The sequence below is a fragment of the Calonectris borealis genome, chromosome 20 (assembly GCF_964195595.1).
Source record: "Calonectris borealis chromosome 20, bCalBor7.hap1.2, whole genome shotgun sequence".
Classification (NCBI taxonomy): Eukaryota; Metazoa; Chordata; class Aves; order Procellariiformes; family Procellariidae; genus Calonectris; species Calonectris borealis.
This window is the reverse complement of record NC_134331.1, coordinates 13,689,858-13,705,752: the sequence shown is the minus strand read 5'-3', so window position 1 is coordinate 13,705,752 and position 15,895 is coordinate 13,689,858. Positions and strand designations below refer to the sequence as shown.

Below are 15,895 nucleotides of genomic sequence, written 5' to 3'. Positions count from 1 at the left end.
GGCACTCGCAGGTACCAAACCTCTTCTCTGCACGTCCCTGCATACCCCAAGGAGCTCCCGGGCCATAAACCCTATGGGCAGGTGGGCGTTATAAAGCGAAGGACAGTGGGGGACAATAGTCTGATGCAGGGCGGGCAGCTGCACGGCACTCTGGCATGGCCTGTGCCAAACCTGGATGTGCCAGACATGAACGATGCTGACAGGTCCCTGAACAGGAGCTGCCACCTGGTGGCACTGGGACAACCCTGCTGGCTTGCCAGCCACGAGGACCTGGATGGGGACATTTGGGGTGGCCCTGCACCATGCACCAACTGTTCAGCTGTGCTGGGGAGGCTGGGGCTGGTCCGGCACAGCCTGGCATTGCCGCTTTAGCCCTGGGACACACACCCAGGTGGGGAACTCGCCCAAGCCCTGAACCCTGGCTCTTGCCAAGGGTGCTCCACCTGCAGCTGCCCTCCACCGGTTTGTGCCAGGCTAGAAGCTGGCTGGCAAATGCTGCCTCCAAACCCCCTCGACTTTCCGTGGCTGCTCCGGACCTGATGCCGCAAGGTCAGGCGGGCTCTGGTGAGATGCAGCTGGACTTGTGCTCCACATGACATGTCCCCACGTGCGCCGCACCTCGGCCAGCCCATGGTGGGATGGGACACCTTGGTGCAGGGGGCCAGAAGCAAAGTGAAGAGGCGAAGGGGACTGTCAGGTCAGAGCCACTTTTCTGGGGCCAGAGAGGATGTGGTTTAGAGCTTGCTGGGAATCTCCAGGCCACAGCAAAGGGCCTTCTCCAGCCGAGATTATCCCTGATAACAGCGAACTATGCCAGCTGTGCATACTGGAGAGCCTGGAGGGAACGGGCTCTGCTGGTGGAGAAAGCCTCCCAGGAAGTTTCCTTCCCTTGACTCTGGGAAGCCTCAGCCGCAAAGAGGAGCTAGGCACCCGGGGAAAGCACGGGCTGGGGGCCACCAGCCCAGCCCCAAAGCCTCCTCACCCACCACAGTCCCCTCACTCGGCAGGACTCAGCCCCATCCCACTTCCCAGAGGAGAGGGAAACAAAAGAAGAGGAGGGGGAAGGGAAGGGTCTAAGAGAAACTTCTTCCAACTTCTTGGGAAGAGAAAAGCCCTATTCAGGCAGGAAGAATACCCGTGTGGAGCTGGTCACTAAGCAACCCGCAGCAATTCAGCATGGCCCGACACGTGGGCAGGGAACAAAGCTGCCTCGCTGCCCACCGAGAGCCCAGCCGGGCAAGTGCGGGGCAGGGAGAGCCTGCAGGGCCTGGGGACAGGGGACACCAGCCGTGCACAGCCACCGCGAGGGGCTGAGACGCCCAGCGGGGTCCAGAGCTCCTGGGTGCTGTGGGAGTTTGTCCTCAGTCAGCTCTGGAAGGTGACTGGCCTCCATCGGGCTCCCCCTTCACAGGGAGGCTGTGTGCTGCTCAGGAAGGATTTCTGGTCTGCTCCAAAGCCCATGGCTCCCGATGGGTCTGGTGTTCACACGGGGCTACAGACATCATTCCCAACAGAGGCACAGTGCATTTCGGATAACTCCCTGCTCCCATGGACATTGCGGGGCTTGTATGGGCAGAGCAGCCAACGCAGGCTACAACCTCTCGCAGATAAGTCGAATTCTTCATTTAGATTATCAATGGGGGGCTGTCCTTTGCAAACAAGCTTAGTGAGACATGAGAAACTGCTTGGCCTCTCTGCAGCACAAGGGAAAAAGGGACAACGGAAATCAGGCCCGACAAACCCCACTGACAATCCACGCTGAAATGCCTCCCTCAGAGCCCAGGGGGTCCCTGGAGACACTGCTGCCCCCAACAGAAGTGTTGCACAAAAGGAAAACCGCTCGCAGCCAGAGCAGGTCCACTGGGACCAGTCAGTGTGCAGCTGGGCCCCAATCCAGAGTCTGATGAGCCCGGGGAGATGCACTGGACCTGCCTGGACAGTGGAAGTGGCTTTTCGCTTGCATAGTGTCATGGGGGAACCATCCAGCCCTTCATGCATTTGTCTCAGCATCTGATAAACTTGGAGGGCAGTTGCTGGGACAAGGACCAACTCGCCAGGTGTTTACCCACCTCGTCAGGGAGGTGTTTGGCTAGGTCTGATCCCTGTCCTGTGACAGCAAGGTGAACAAGTGGGGGATGCTCAGGTATGTCCACACAAGCTGAGCACCTGCAGATGGAGGTATTCTCATTAACACTCAGTCCTGCTCTTTCCTGGCTTCATCATCCACTATCTCAGCCTTTAAGCAAGTGCTTTGGATGCACACTAAATAACCACAACCCACAGGGCTGCAATGAAAAAAATCAGCTTGGCCAAAGTGGTGCCATTTATTTTGCTTGCAAAACCCCTTTCAGAAGGCCAATATGCTGCAGGCTTGCTGGCTGCAACCAGGCTCCTCTCAGAGCGATGGGGGGCAGGCACTCCAGACAGCAGGAATGACGGAGAGCATCCATCCCTGGTCTTGGAGAGCTCCTACCACCCCTGGCAAGAGGGCAAACACAGCGCTCCTGGCACAGCTGGGAGCCAAGCGTGCCAAAGCCCAGCTAAGCAAGGACTTGGCACACCAGGACCGTGACACAACATTCGCATGTCCTGCAGCCAGGGGAGCCCCGGAGCAAGAGGCACCAAGTCCAGCATGCCTGCTGCACCATGGAGAGCATTTACCTGCCCTTGAGCTGATGGTAGTGCTCCTTCGGAGGTGTCATGACGAGGCCACACTGGGAAGCAGAAGTGAGACCCATCCTTTCTCAAATTAGTCACCTGGAAGTGTCCAGTCCATCATTTTTACCTGCAGGGAGCAGAGTGAGAGCAGCGCCTCCAGGAATTAAGTCAACCTGAGACAGGATCTGCATGTCCGCCTCCATCCATTGGCTGCCGAGGGAGCTTGGACAATACACCCAACTCCAAGATGGGCACCACTAATGGAGAGGATGCACCCAGAACAGAATTAGCCCCAGCCTGAGGAGTATCTCCTTGCAAAGAGAGAAAACCTGGATGAAGATGCAGGCCACTGGACCATATGCTACCCATATGCTAATCCATCCTGGATTCTTCTCTCCCAATACCAGTGCCTACAACCATCAGCAACAATCCTGCAGCATAGCCAGATGGGACTTCTTTGTTGGCGTGCTGCATTTTCTTGCTGTTCTTCTCCTGGTCTGTAGCATTTGCACATTTGTAGAAACGTTGTGAGAGAACAGCAGTGCTGAAGGAGGGAAATATCTTTGTGGGGATTAAATGTGCCTGGAAGTCCAGAGCTAACCTTGGCTCTGGTGATAGTCTTCCGTTCCCAGTGAGGTGTTGTTGAGATTTCCCAGGCAATGGCCTTTGCCACACAATCAGGATCTCTGGTAAAGCTTCATGATATTCTCGTCATGAAGCTTTTTCCACACCTGCTTCTCCAAGTTGAAGTCGTGGTTAATGTAGAAAATCAGAGGTTTCCGGTCCTTGTCATAGTAGTGATCTGAGTACTTCTCATGACCCTCCGTGATGTAGCCATAGGCACTCACCTGGGAGAGACGGAGGGCTCGCTGGGGAGAGGTGCCAAGGACGGAGGAAGCCAAGTGAAATACAGGGGACAGTTCCCAAACGGGGAGGGAGCACAGGACAAGGCTGCCAGTCAGGGCTCCTCCGGGGGACCCTGCATAGGGGGTCCAGAAGGACCAGGCTATGAACGCTGGCTCCAGAGAGCCTGCTGTCCTCTCACTGCCTCCCTGGGAGGCAGGATGGCTCTCAGGCCACAGCAAGCTTCACAACCTCTATGTGAACTATTTTGGGCCTGTTTCTCCTGTCTTCAATCTGCTCCCCCACAGCTGACAAGAACCCATATACCCTCGAGGCAGATGGTAGGCAAGGTTGGATCCATCCCTGCTCTACCCTGTTATCCTATCCCCCCTTCCAGACAGTGCTGTGGGCAAGAATCATTGTGCCCTTACCTGGTCACAGAGATGGAGGGCAGTCAGCAGCAGGAAGGCCCCCGTTGTGGGTCTGTACAGCCGCCAGTAGGGCTTTTCCAGATTTTTAGATTTTAAAAACCTGCAGCAGGAGAGAAGAAAGCACAGAGCAGTTGCTGGGTGTGGTGGTTCAAGCTGGGCACACCTTGTCCCCCTGTGGCCTCTGTGGCATCTTCCCTCCTTGCAGCAGTTTGTGGCCATACGAGGCATTTCAGACAAGCCATGAGTATGCCCACGTGTGGGTACCGCTGCGTGCTCTGTAAAGCACAAGGCCAGCCCAGAATGCTCCATCACCTGCACTGCAACCTAAGCCCAGCTCTGTCCCAGCCTTATTGAAGTTGTAGGTCTTGAGGCAGTGGGGATAAAGAGGGGGTGGATTAAAGGATCCAGTACGTTAAAGCCCACTCTTAAATCGGTCCTTGCAGTGCAGAAGTGGCTTTGAAGCTCCCTGGTATATCCTGCTCCCCATCCACATTTAGGAGTAAAACGAGACATAGGAAAGGTGAAGAGGAGGGTCACAAAACCCGCTAGGAGCTGCGGTGTTTTGTGTCAGCAGTTGTTAGGAAGGAGGAGTCCACACAAGGAAAAAGTAGCATTTGAGCCCTCTTGGCCTTGGAAAGGATCCAAGTCAGGGGGGAGACGGCAGAACGAGCAGGGAGGTGCAAGCCATCTGGCCCTGCATTTGCCTTCTCTCAGAGAAGGCATAACTCGGCTCTCAAGGAGACCGAAGGGTAAACGCAGCCAAAGCAGGGCACAACAGGAGCTGCTCTTCCTACATCTCTTGGTCACGTGTGGCCCACGATTGGCAGATCTCACAGTGACAGTGTCCAGCAGGCTTGCGAAAAGGATTAGAGAGGCAAAGAAGAGCAGCCAGGCCAAGCAAATGGGATACTGAAGAAGTGCCTATTATCGTGTTTGAGAGCACAACCAACCTCTCAAGTCAAGAAGGGATCTCAGGAGAGAAGGGCTGTTACAGAGCCTTCCTCCAAGGTGCTAAGCAATGGGGAACATGAAAGGTTGGTCCTGAACTAGATCAGTTGTTCTGGCACTTCAGCAACACTCTTCCCATATCTGAAGTTGCCATTTGCCCAGGACCGCTTTTGGATGCAGAAAGCCAAACTGTCCAACGGCTGTCTACCTGCCACTAACGTCCCACTGCAGCACCAGAGAATTTTAACTGACTGCACACTGATGAAGCTTACCCCCAGTCTGCGGGTGTGGCTAAACTGCAGTTGCAAGGGGGTGAGCTGGGAGGAGAGAGCCCAGAGAGACAGAGATGGTGCTGGCCAGAAAAAATAAGCCCGTTAGAGCACATAACCCCCAGCTCACCTGTTTTTCAGGTATCTGAGGAAATCAGGGTGAACCACTAGGTATTTGTCCATCGTGAAATCTTGATCGAATCTCTCCCGGGGCCTCTGCCTAAGGACAGGAATGGGGAGACTCAGGACAAGCTCCTATATTTCATCACAGCTGGAAAGCATCAGCCCTGATGCACTTGGTGATAAGAGAAGAACCACAAACATTGTTAAGTTATTCTGCAACATTTCCCAGATTATGACAAAGCCTCCATAGCCTGTGTGCCTCGCAGAGGAAGAGATCAGCGAGGAGAGGCACCAACAGGAGACAGGGATATCAAAAGCAGGTGTGCGTATAGACAATAATTGGTGAAACCAGGCCTTCATCCATGAGTAGGCCACCATGTACAGACACCAGACCAGACAACAGCATGTGTTCATCCCAGAGGGCCACAAAGCTTTCTCCAAGCTCTGGCCACACGTCATTGAAATCTGTGAAGGAGGTGTATTGGTTCTGTGAAGGAGGTGTATTGGTTACAGCAGTGCTCAGAGCTGTGAAGGAAATAAGTCATTTCTCCAGACAAATCTGCCAGGGGAGGGAGGCTTTAACCTGGCTTTACCCTGGCCTGCACCTCAGCAGGGCTGAGCACTGTGGAGAGGAAAAGGGCACAACGGAGAGCCCCACACTGAAGGGTGGAGGTGGGGCCGGTTTGTTTTACCTGTAGCTGTCCAGGAATCCTTTCCTGATGTTCTTGTTCAGCAGAAGAGCCTTCAGCCACTCATAGTCTCTAGCTCCCTCCAGGAAGTGAATGTATCTGACATGCTAAGAAAACAAGTGAACATTAATGAACAGCACGAGACAGACACATCCTTTAAAAACAAAAAGCAAGCAGGCATCTAAGCTCACTGAGTTTCTTGGACACTCATCTTTGGTCTGCAGCTTTTAACTATCCCACAGAAGCAGAATGGAGAAAACATCTGATGTGCAGCTACTTCTACGTGCCAAAAGGCTGGGGTAGGACTGATGCAGCTTGCTACTGCGAATACTCACTCCGAGCCAAGCCAATGCAGGTTCCCTCACTAAGAGTAATGCTGAAGTGTTAGCTCAGCCCCTTTGCTCCTCATGCACGGCAAGATCAGAACTGAAGACCACAGACTAACAGCATCCCGTCAAAGCTGTGCACGTATACAGCATGGACCTGACTTACTTTTCCCCGTGGGATGTTGCTGAACCCTCTGTGTCCCAAGATCTGGAGAGAGGACACCAGGGAGTAGGCTGTGAATCCATAAAAGGAGGTTTTTGTTCCCACATCTTTTTCGTAACCTTTGATTACAGCCCCACTCACCCTGGCCAAGGAAATTAAACAGAGGAGCAGAGTTAGCAGGTGACCACTGAAAAACCTCACATCCATGTTTATAACAGGAAAAGACAGCGTTAGTCTGGAGAAAGGGAGGATTAGGCCCATTTTGAGCTACACCTCTTGATCTGCAGGAGAACCGCTGCTTTGGAGATGGATCTTGATGGCTCATCTGTGAACCCACGCTCTTCCTGTGTGTTTAGGAACTTTCCAATTCCTTTTTGGTTTTTCACCTCCTCCTGCCATCAGTCATTTTGGCACTTGGGAGTCAGTGCAATACTTGAAGAGGTGATGTTATCCAGCCGTAATTATCTGCTAGCCAGAATAAGCTAGCTTCTAAGAAGGAAGCCTGCCTTACCGGAAGACGTAGTCATGGGAGTCAATCTCCTGGCCCATCCCAGAGTTATTCAATATTCCTCCATTCCCCACGACAGCACAGCTGATACATCTCGGCATGCTGCTGTTGCCCAGGAGCAGCTGCTGGCGGGGATTCGGGGGCAGCAGGGACATGACCTCCTCCACCACTGTGAAGCAAACATGGTGGAGAGTTAGCATGAAGAGCCTTCGGGATTGATACAGTGAAACCACCACAGCTTCCACCATGAGATCCACCTAGCCTGATGCCTTTGACAGGGAGATGCTGCAAACTTCCAGCTACTTGGCATAAGGTTCCTGTTGGGAGTTTGATGGTCCCACCCTGAGCCCTGAGGGACTCACATGAATAATTCAGCTCCATGAAGCCATATGGAGGCGCAAAGTGCTCCAGGCGGTCCCACTCACTGTCATTGAAGTATCTCTTGTCTGTGAAGAGCATGATGCTGGGCAGGAAAAGATCTCGCAGCCACTCAGACTTGGCAGCTTTGGCCTTCACTGATTCAGAGCATGTCTTGAAAAACAAAAAGAAAACAATAAGGCCTGATTAGCAGGGAGCTGATAAAACTGACTGAGTGCCAGTGCTTGTGTGCCTGTGTGAGAGAGTATCAGAAAGAAGCATAGAAACTCCAGTGGCACACCATCCATTGCCCTCAGTGTCCCCATCGCCGTGAAAATGAGGCATAATTTCAGCACTACACCAATAACTAGCTGGTGGAAAGTCACCTACAAGGAAGCCAAAGTGACTCGAGGTCTCTGAGACTTTCCTCTTCAGAACAACAGGCCTGCGATGCTCACATGTTTTCCTGGCTTTGAGCCTCATTAACTGATGCAAATGAATATCTGTAATAGGTCTAACCTAAACATACCAATAAGGCGAGCAGTCCCTGTTGGCAACACACCTCACAAGGTCCTGGCCTCAGAGTGCACATGAGCAAACACACTGAGGAACATGGGAGATCAGATCACCATTACACTCCCTTTAAAGAAAAAGCATGCAAACAACTTGTTCAACATGATAAACGAATCACAGAGAAGCATGGGGCTGAGAAGGGAATGCAAGCCAGCTTATCCTCTCCAACAAGAGGGGTCTCATTGCAGCTGACAAGAGTTAGGCTGTGTGTTCAGATAGAGAGCAAACAACTCCACTGTGCTGGATTTTCTGCTGAGCCAATTTGGGCTACTTAGACATCTTCCCCAAGTACCTATTGCGATACCTACTGCAAGAGAAAACAGGAGACACAGTGGACCTGCATGCCCAGCTCAAATCCCCAGCAATGACCAGACTGCATTGCCAAAGCCTTGCTGTGTGCTCCACAGCTGCGCTGGGCTCTCTGCTGCGGGTGAGGATGACAATCCAGGCACAGCCTGAGGAGACAGCCCTCGTTCTGCCTGTTACAACGGGAGTGCAACAAGAACGTTGTGGAGGGTTTCATGTTGGCATCATTTCACTTGCAGCACATTCCATGTCCAGAGACAGGGACACTCCCTTCCTGCTCAAGCTGTACTTTGTACTGTCTAAGGCTTGGTACTTCTTGTGCCTCCACAGCTAGACTGGATCAATACCAGAGGAACTAGGGCAAAGTCTGATCATGAAGAAAATTGAGGATGTGGGAATGCTTCTAGTCACTCCCTCTCTCTGCAGAATTAGAGATCAGCTTTGGGAGCGAGAACCAACACGTGATGTCTGGATCCATATCTTCATTAAAGACCCTTCTGCGTGCATTTTCTCCCCTTTTCCGTACTGAAGGGTTTTGCCCACTGTCTTAGCTGTTCTGCACACCCAGATGTTCTGCAGCCTCAGTTCTGAGGATGTTCTCAGCTTCCTGCTGTGAACTGTTGTCTCACATTTCTCTGCCAGCTCCTGCTCTGCACTTCTGAGATGGCTGCACATGCTCTGCAGCTCATCAGATGAGAAAACAGGAGCATCTGGGAATCAATGAGCAAGATCCTGGTGACCCAACTCTGCTGGGTCTACAGGGCATAACACTGGGCAGGAGGGGTGAGGTACTGTCTCATGTGGCATATGCACTCTTAACCATGTCATTCGCCACTCCCATTTGTATTCTGTGTGCCTCCAGACCATGGGGAGCTCAGGAAGAAAGATGCACATCCTGCACCACAGACAGGATCATCTGCCAGGCCCTTCTGCTGTGACTCAGTAAGGCTGGGCCAGTGCGTCAGTTCAAGCATTTAAAGTTCAAGAAGCCAAGTTCTGCATTTAATAGTCACAGATCTTTGGATAACAGAGGTATCTTTGGGGCCAGCTGTGCCTCTCAAGCCGCTCAATGGCACACTGAAGAGCACATCCTATCAGCAAAAGAATGGCTCGCACTGCCAAAAGGGGCAATGGGGAACAACATCAGAATACCGCAAGGGAGAGAGAACTCAAAAATAAATCATCAAAACAATAAAACTCATCCTAGATTTTTTATCAGCCCAGTTCATCTACCTCTGCTCTCTGCATGTCTCCCAGGGCATCTTGCGCACCCTGGGGTTGGGGAATGGGATTAAATTTTTCAAGAGTAGCCCCTGCTCCACCAGGAGAGATCCGAGCAGGACGACATAGTGCCTGCAGCCCTGATAGTTCCCTGGAGCAACATCTACATTCCCCCTAATGCCACCAAAATGACACAAGGCAATGGTGGAAGATTATGGCATTGAGACTTTAAATAGGCAAATGGCTCATCTAAGACCACTGAGCTAGAACAGGCGCTCCCATCCTCTGCTCACATGCCTACACTGTCCCTCACCCCCGACACATGAGCAGTGTGTAAAGGCCACTTACACCCATGTATAAAGACCTTCCTCACTCTGGAGAGGGTTACCCACCTGTCCAAACCTTCCAGCAACAGGGGTGCCAGGGAAAACTGCTCTGGCTAAGCTTTACAAAGAGTTACCAGCATAAGAAGGGGGACAGAGGCAGTATTGTGCACCACAACCTGCCCCATCCGCTTACTGAGAACTTTGCTATAGTTTACGACTTTCCTAAAGGCCCTGTTCCTGGACCCGAGTAATTATGAGATGCTCAAATTGCATTTTAAATTAGTTCCAAACCCTCACAGCTACAAAAGAAAGGCCAAAAATACGGTCAGAACAAGAGTTCAGTGCAAAACAGAAAAGAAAAAGACAGGCTTTCAATTCCATGGCTGTTAAGACAACCTGGTGGTGAGCACCAGACTTACCCTTTTGGAAGATCACATCAGTAATATGACCTACACAGGCAGAGGTGATCACGAGAATTAACTTACAGAACAACACTCCCAACAAACAGGATCTGTAAGAAAACTTTGAAGCTGTAGCTGTGCAAGTGCTACTGCCTTGACAGGTATAACTGTATCATTTGATATTTTCATCTTCACCTCTACCAAAATACTTTACCTGTGTTGACCAGGCCTACAGCTGTTCTATTTAACAAAGAGGAACAAAGCAAGACGTGTTGAATGCCAGATCTTATGAATTATTTGCTCTGCTGTGATGATGGTTCAATGCATAGCAAGAAAATCCTAGATAGCAACCAGCATGCTGGGACCATCTGAGTCATGGAGCTCTGAGGGGTAAAGAATCTGCTTGCTCACTATGGGTGTCTACATACAGGGTGCAAAAGGTGAATTGGCAACACCTGGGAAAGACTCTCCTCACTGAAAATAAGCCACAAAAGCAGTAAAAAAAGTTACTTTTTAACCATCATTTCTCCAATGCGGCACATATACACATAGTTGAATTTTTGCCAATATTGACAGAAAACCTTAAAAATGGGAGCGGTCCCCACCCAACTGTCTCCAAAGCAGGCAGGTCCATGCTCATCAATCCTCCCCCTTTTTCTTTGATCTTATTTTGACTTCAATACAAGCACCTAACAAAGCCTCCGTTCCTGTGCGCTGAGACCCTCCTCACCATCACTGCCAGGGTCATTCTTCACAGCCCAGCACAGCACAAGCGTCACTGCTGCCCCACTGCTGCCAAAGCTTTTGACTTGCTTTGGTACGTATGTGCTTGGGTGAACAGGCACACAGAGGCATTCCTATTCCTGTTCCCTCACCATGACCCTGCTTGTTTTCTTTAGCTGGGCTGCATAAAACAAAGATCCAGGCAAATCTGGGGATTGCCTGAGTCTTCACAGGAATGCAGATGTTCGGGTTCCCAAAAGATCAGAGAAATGTATGAAGACCGCCATTTAGTGCCAGACACCTAATGCCTGCCCGTAGGTATCACAAGACTAGGTGTGACCCAACTTACCTTAGGGAGCCACGTCACAGGGAACATACACGCTGCATTGTGTGCTTAAGTCCCCTGTGCAATATATCAAGGCATCCAAGAGTGGGACCGCCTTGTATCACATCTAGAAGGAGAGCTATTTTTCCCAGCTTCCGATGCACCTGAGCTCCAGAAAGAGCTGCTCGGTCTGACTTTCAAAGGAACCCGTGGAAATGTGTGCAACTGCAGTAAGTTCCCATGCTGGAGCATGTGGAGGACTGGCCAGACTAGCTGAGTCATACATATAGGTCTCCCTCTCTGGGTCCCAGCAGCATCTGCATATACCAGTGAGTTGACCTACCAGCTTGGAGATCATCCTTGACTGCAAAGGGCACACATGCCCAGGGGACAGCAGACAAGGAGGTCAATAGGGAGGCATCATTCTTGGCAAACACAGACAGCCATCACACTTACCGATGGTGGAGATGAGCTGTCCAGCAGGTACTTATCCTCGAAAGCCCACTGCGGCTCCGACTTGAAGTCAGCAGCCCTCAGTTTCTTCTTTTCTGTCACTGCAGCAGCCTGAGGAACAGGTCTTACAATTTTCACTGATGCAGGAGGCTCTTTTGGCTTTGTTTGGTCTTTGGATATGTTGTTTTCATGAGCACCCTTCACCCCAAAGGATGATTTCACTGTTGTCTTCTTGATTCCCTCCAACCCGGGGGGTGGTTTCACAGTCATGTTCTCCTTGGCTTCTTCCACCCCAGCAACTGGTTTCATCATTTTCTTCTGCGCTTCCTTTCCTTCCCATCTTGGTGTCCTCTCAATCATATCTTGTTTGAGCGTTGTGATGTCTCTCCCCAGAGTCACCTTTAAAAAGCTCCTTGAGTTCCCATTATCAGAGTATTTTAAACCGTCTTGCTCTTGGGTGTCCACTTGTAGTGGGGCATGTTGGAAAACGCTCAATTGCCTGAATGCAATCAAAGGAAGAGCAGACACATCACACACTTTCCACTTAACGCTGAATACCTTCCACCCCATTTCTAGTGCTCTTGACCCTGAGCCCCTCTCTGTGCTTCAGAGCAACCACTGCATACGACCACCACACTCAGAGGACTTGCCTTGGCAACTGCTGCTGAGTTTCTGCAGGATGCTGTATGAATTCAATTTCATTTTCAACTTCACCACCAAAGCGTTATTCAACTTCCCACACCATTCCGGCCTGAATACCGCTTATCTCCCCACTAAGCAAAACCCAGAGGCTACACACTCCTCTTCAGCACTTGGCTCATGAAACATCCACACTGGCAGTAACTGCAAACCAGCACAGAACAGCTTTGCCCTGCGCTGGGCAAGACCCCTGGCAATGTCCCCAGAGCACTGCAGGACTGTTTTGGAGATCCCGAGTTCAGGACACGGCACACACCATGAAGGCAGCCATCTGGCTCTCCTCTTTGCCAGCAGAGCCAAGTGCTTCAGTGACTGAGCATGAAGATCTTCCAGAAGTCAGTAAGGGAAGTCTAATAAGAAGTGAAACTCACTCCTTCACCATGTATCACTTCTTGAGCATTTGGAGCCACAAGGCACTTTTTCCTCTCCTCCTCCCCCTTAGCCAGCTAACGCAATGGCATCACACAGCACTCGCCAGCTACACAGGTCTTCAGACAGGCACTCTGAAGCTATTAAAATACACCCTGAAGCTCAAAAAAATGTAAAATCTCTGCATTTTCAGCAATTGCCTCTAATATCACAGCTGCCCTGTTGCCCAACTCAGAGGCACAGGCAGGTACAAGGATATCATAGGAGGATACAGCTGCCAACAGCAGAAGAGCCACCTGCAACAAGACTGGGCTGTAACACAGCAAAAAAATCAAGGCAGAAGGTGGGGTTTTTTCCCAAACATTCATTCTTATCTGCACATGGCTGGAGGCTGGAACAGGAAAAAGGAAGGTGAAAAATTTCTGCAGCTGATATTTCATGCACAGCAAAGCTTTTCAGGATAAACCAGCATAGTTGTGGCAGTCTGATTTCACACTCACGTTCACCCTTTGCATGACTCATTTATTTCAGAGAGCTGTGGATTACTTCCGAGGTGATAAATAGGAAAAAAAGGACCTCTGCAGATAGCAGGTTGTAGATAACAGTTCAATTGCTGCTGAAGCTTCAGAGTGGTATGGCATTCATTAAAGTGATTAGGAAATTATCAATTAAGGAGGCTTTTAAAAACCATTTTGTATCAGAACCTTTCCAATGCTATTTCTAAGAATAAGAGGTTGTGGTAAATGTCCTATCAGCTCTTCCTCTACCTCTCCTCATAATCGTTAGCCAGTTTCAACCAAGTATGCAGCAGTTGCTTTCTATCATAGTGCTTCATGTATAAACTTGTGTTACTGTTTACTGCCTAAGAAAAGAAAAGATTTTATATATACACTCTAAGTAAAGAGAAATTTGGTAAGGTGGCTCAGGCAGATCTTAAATCCCTGGATGATTTTCTGTTGTATTTTTAAGATGATGTTTAAAATTTTGAAATTAAAGGGCAGAGAACAAATGAAACAGGACAGTATGACAAACCACCCCCCACCCCAGACTTTCCATACTTGCTGTCTCGCAGGGCACAGATTCCATCACAGCTCTATTACACTTTAATTTCAAATATTATGCCAAACACACAGAGACCAAAATGTAAAACCGAGGGCCCTTCACGTCCAAAACCTTGCTCCATGCAGTGAGACCCACATGGCCGGGCACTCGTGCCTACACAGGACCCTGCTCTCCTGACCAGCATTTTAAATCCAGACAACTGATCAAAGCAGCACACCAAATTGCAGGCTCTAGAGCCCAGCTGGCAAACAACTGCAGAAGCTCAATGTCATTTTCCTCTCCATTTACAAAGCCCTAGGACAAATAGAGGATAAAGCCATGAAAATGCTGCTTTGTGCACTTTACATTGCATATAAAGGTACGGAAATAGAACTGACACACAGATAACCACATACAGCTCATGCTTAGTTGTGTTTTACTTAAGTTGCAAAAATATGGGCATTTCCATTCTCTGAAACTACAGCAGAATGAAACGGCTTCAAGCAGCTGGGCATGGAGAGCTAGTTCTTGTCCCAGCTCTGCCACTGACAGGCTCTGTGATCAAGGACAACTCACTTCACTTCTCTACACGTTTTCCTTCTCCCCACCTCCCTTGTGCAGATTCCGACTTCTCCAAATTGATAGCTGTCCTCAAGGTATCGTCTCAAGTCCCTGGAGCTCAGCTAAACTCATGCCACCTCCAGAAGGGTGTTCCCAGCCTCACCCCTCCTGCCTGCCCCCACAGCATCCCACTAACTAACTAAGACTAACTAACCCCACCAAGACAAGCCATATGAGCTCATCAGGAGAACTGGGACCATATGAGGGCTGGTGGGGAGGCTGGGGAGCAGTGCTTCCTATACACAGCACAGGGCACCAACACGTAAGCGAGCCGTGCTTGTAGTAGGAAAGGATCAGATATGTGCTGTGCTTATGCAAGGAACACTGCTTCCTGCCAACAATGCTGGAGACATTTTACTGCAGTCAGCACTGCAATTCCCCCCACACCCATGCTTGTAGGATTTACTTGACCATTTATATAAAAAATAATATATATATTGATCGTGTCTGCATGACATTGGCCTCCCAGTATGCAGCATATTTATATTAGGAATCAGATGTTGAATTCGCTATAAATTCGAAGGTATCCCACCAAATTCGATGTCCAGCAATGCAATCTGGACTAGGGCTGAATGAGGTCCTTCTGGGAGCCACCAGGAAAAGCAAACACTATGTAGTGCCAAAGTATGAAAACAGGTAGCATTAGTAAAGCAAAAGCTGCTTTCTTAAACAGCTACACAAGGAAACACTGGAAACCAGCAATGCAGCAGAAGCAAGTTTTTGCCTGTGGATCTTCCAACACCATGCTCTGATTGTACACAACGTGGTCTGCTAAAGCAAAGTGTCATCTAACTCAGATGAGAAGTGCAAGTTTCAGTGTAAAAAGACAAAAAGAGAGAAAAAGAAAGTGAGCACAAGCACTCTATCCAGACAGTGCATATCACAAGGAAGCAGGTCTCTTACCTGAAAATCCTTGTCTTCGACAAGCCAAACAAAGACCTGAAATTAGCAGCGAAGGTGCAAAAGTATGCTAAAACAATGAGCCAAATGAGGACTCTGGGAATTTTAGGAAGCCTTCTCCTGAAAAACCACATGGCGAGATGCCTGAGAGCGACAGAGGCTCTGCTGCTGCTGCCCAGAGGTGCTCGCAAGGCAGTGCTTTCCAAAGGTGTGTTGAATGAGTAGGCTGGTCCCTCTGGATTTCCTTACAAGAACATGCACACCCTCTCTCCCAACGTTCACAGACACTTCACACACGGGTCCAATTTCTCAGACAAGACAGCAGCTTTGCACTGTTCCTATCTATCACCCTAACCTTATTGCAAAACAGAGTGGGGAAAGAAACACCTTCTACTGCAAACAATGGAAGTTTCCTGTATTTTCCTTAATGAGGTTAGTCTGGTGTAAGAAGGAAACCCTTTACCTCTGATCTGGTGGAAGCATCACTGGGAACATTTAGGTGAATTACGGAAGTAGCCATAGTTACAGTCAAAGAAATTAGCTTTCAGACCACCACCTGCCCAGAGGCTCTGGCAAGATTTTAGGCATAACCGTAAACAGATCTTTATTTTCTTCTTCATGC

The 15,895-nt window shown here is 49.9% G+C and overlaps 1 protein-coding gene across 1 annotated transcript; it reads right to left on the bottom strand.

Annotated features, from left to right (window-relative positions):
• Positions 1 to 2,293: 2,293 nt before the first annotated feature.
• Positions 2,294 to 15,702, bottom strand: ST6GALNAC1 (ST6 N-acetylgalactosaminide alpha-2,6-sialyltransferase 1). Its single transcript, XM_075169895.1, has 9 exons — positions 15,277 to 15,702; positions 11,647 to 12,142; positions 7,321 to 7,489; positions 6,962 to 7,127; positions 6,454 to 6,592; positions 5,965 to 6,068; positions 5,280 to 5,369; positions 3,933 to 4,032; positions 2,294 to 3,506 (listed from the first exon to the last, which is right to left on the bottom strand). Exons 1-9 carry the CDS (start codon positions 15,405 to 15,407, stop codon positions 3,336 to 3,338), a joined length of 1,566 nt encoding a protein of 521 aa, XP_075025996.1. The 5' UTR covers positions 15,408 to 15,702; the 3' UTR covers positions 2,294 to 3,335.
• Between the last annotated feature and the right edge of the window lie 193 nt (positions 15,703 to 15,895).